The sequence below is a fragment of the Capricornis sumatraensis genome, chromosome 9 (genome assembly GCF_032405125.1).
Source record: "Capricornis sumatraensis isolate serow.1 chromosome 9, serow.2, whole genome shotgun sequence".
NCBI lineage: Eukaryota > Metazoa > Chordata > Mammalia > Artiodactyla > Bovidae > Capricornis > Capricornis sumatraensis.
In genome coordinates, this window is record NC_091077.1 from 9,013,075 (window position 1) to 9,014,981 (window position 1,907).

The 1,907-nt window shown below is 47.4% G+C and overlaps 1 protein-coding gene across 1 annotated transcript; it reads right to left on the reverse strand.

Moving 5' to 3' along the window:
- Nucleotides 1–636: 636 nt before the first annotated feature.
- Nucleotides 637–1,575, reverse strand: LOC138085902 (olfactory receptor 10H4-like). The gene has a single exon (XM_068980513.1). The coding sequence runs from the start codon at nt 1,483–1,485 to the stop codon at nt 637–639; it is 849 nt and encodes a 282-aa protein (XP_068836614.1). The 5' UTR covers nt 1,486–1,575.
- Between the last annotated feature and the right edge of the window lie 332 nt (nt 1,576–1,907).

A 1,907-nucleotide genomic window follows, 5' to 3' on the forward strand; every position in this document is an offset into this window, starting at 1 on the left:
CAGATCTCTTCCTAGTGCTATACTCTCTCTCTGTCCTTTCCATTTTAGAATCTTTCACTTAACTCGACTCAAAATAAAAACTTCCCGTAGGCTCCATTACTCCAAAATGGAGTGAGAAACTACAAATAGCAAATCATTTTCTCAGAGACACTCTATTTTCTTTTGTACATTTGTTACAATTAAAGGATAATAGTAATACTCTAGACACAGTACTTTATACATAGAAAAGACTCAGTTCTGGTGGGTTATTAATTTTAGGTTATTTATTCTTATTCTTTAGGTTGTTGATTCTTATTTTTTGGGGGGGTGGAGAAGGGACAAAATCTTCTCTTGATAGTCCATTCAAGAAGAATCGTGTGCATCAGGGACCTGACACATCCTTGTGATTCTGCTCACCTGCCTATAAGTAGGTAGCATATTCCTAGGCATAGATAATGGGATACAGTTCATCACAGTGGATATAAACAAGATATTATGATGGCTTGAGGCTATAAGAGGGGGAATATTGAAGAAAGTCAAATAGCTACTATGATCATACTCCTGAGGAGTGTGGGTATTTTCATATACCTGTATCATCACAAGAGTTCTATGAAGAAAGACATTATTGTCTCCAACCCTTCTACCCTGTACTGGTGGTTAGGAGTTTAGGGGACAGAAAGTTCTGTGGAAGCTTCTCTGTATGGCATTCTTCAGCTCCTTATTCCTAAGACTGAAAATAATTGGGCTAAGAAAGGGGGTGAAGACTGTATAAGTGGTGGTAATCAGAATGTTACTGTCCATAGAATGAGAGCCCTTGGGCTTGAGGTAGATGAGGGAGGCAAAACCGTAGTGCACGACCACTATGGTGAGGTGGGAGACACAGGTGGAGAAGGTCTTGTGCCGGCCCTCAGCGGAGGGGATCCTCAGGATGGCAGCCACGATGAAGACATAGGAGAGGACGATGAAGAACAAGCACCCCATCAGGGCCGTGACACAGACTAGGATCACACCCAGGGTGAGAGAGGCTGTGTCCCTCCCACAGGCCAGCTTCAAAAGGGAAAAAATATGGCAGAAAAAATGGTGAATCTCATTGGACCCACAGAAGGTGAGGTGAAAAATGATCAGTGTCACCATCATCCCCATGACCGAGCCACCAGCCCAGCACCAGGACACAAGACGGGCACAGTCACGGGTGCTCATGAGCACGTTGTAGCGCAGGGGGTGGCAGATGGCCACGTAGCGGTCGTAGCCCATGATCATGAGCAGGAAGGAGTGGGTGTAGCCAAACGTGAAGGAGAAGAACATCTGGCTGGCACAGGCCCCAAAGGTGATGGAGCGGTGGGTGGAGAGCATGTCCGCCAGCATGCGCGGGGTGACCGCAACAGTGAACAGGATCTCGGAGACGGAGAGGGCGCACAGGAAGAGGTACATGGGGGTGTGGAGGCTGCGCTCCCTCCAGATGGTGCCCATGATGAGCAGGTTGCCCAGCAGCGTGAACAGGTACATCAGCAGGTACAGCAGGAAGAAGGTGGGCAGGAGCTGCTGAGGGAAGTGGGAGAAGCCGATGAGGATGAATTCAGACACTGTGCTGTAGTTCTGAGCAGATGAGGATGCTGCATCTGGGGAGATCAGAAAGAGAATGAAGGCACAGTGGTTAAAACAGAGGCGCTAACATACATTAAAGACCAATTGAAGAGCTCTATACTATACAGATGGAGAAGGAAATGGCAACCCACTCCAGAATTCATGCCTGGAGAATCCCATGGACAGAGGAGCTTGCCAGGCTACAGTCTATGGGGTTGCAAGAGTCGGACACAACTGAGCGACTAAGCACATACTATACAGAGAAGTTGGACTTCCCTAGTGGCTCAGACAGTAAAATATCTGCCTGCAATGCAGAAGACCAGAATTTGATCCTTGGGTTGGGA

Excerpts from the sequence above, each read along its gene's own strand:
- LOC138085902 (XM_068980513.1), bottom strand. The coding sequence starts at position 1,485 with ATGTACCTGTTCACGCTGCTGGGCAACCTGCTCATCATGGGCACCATC.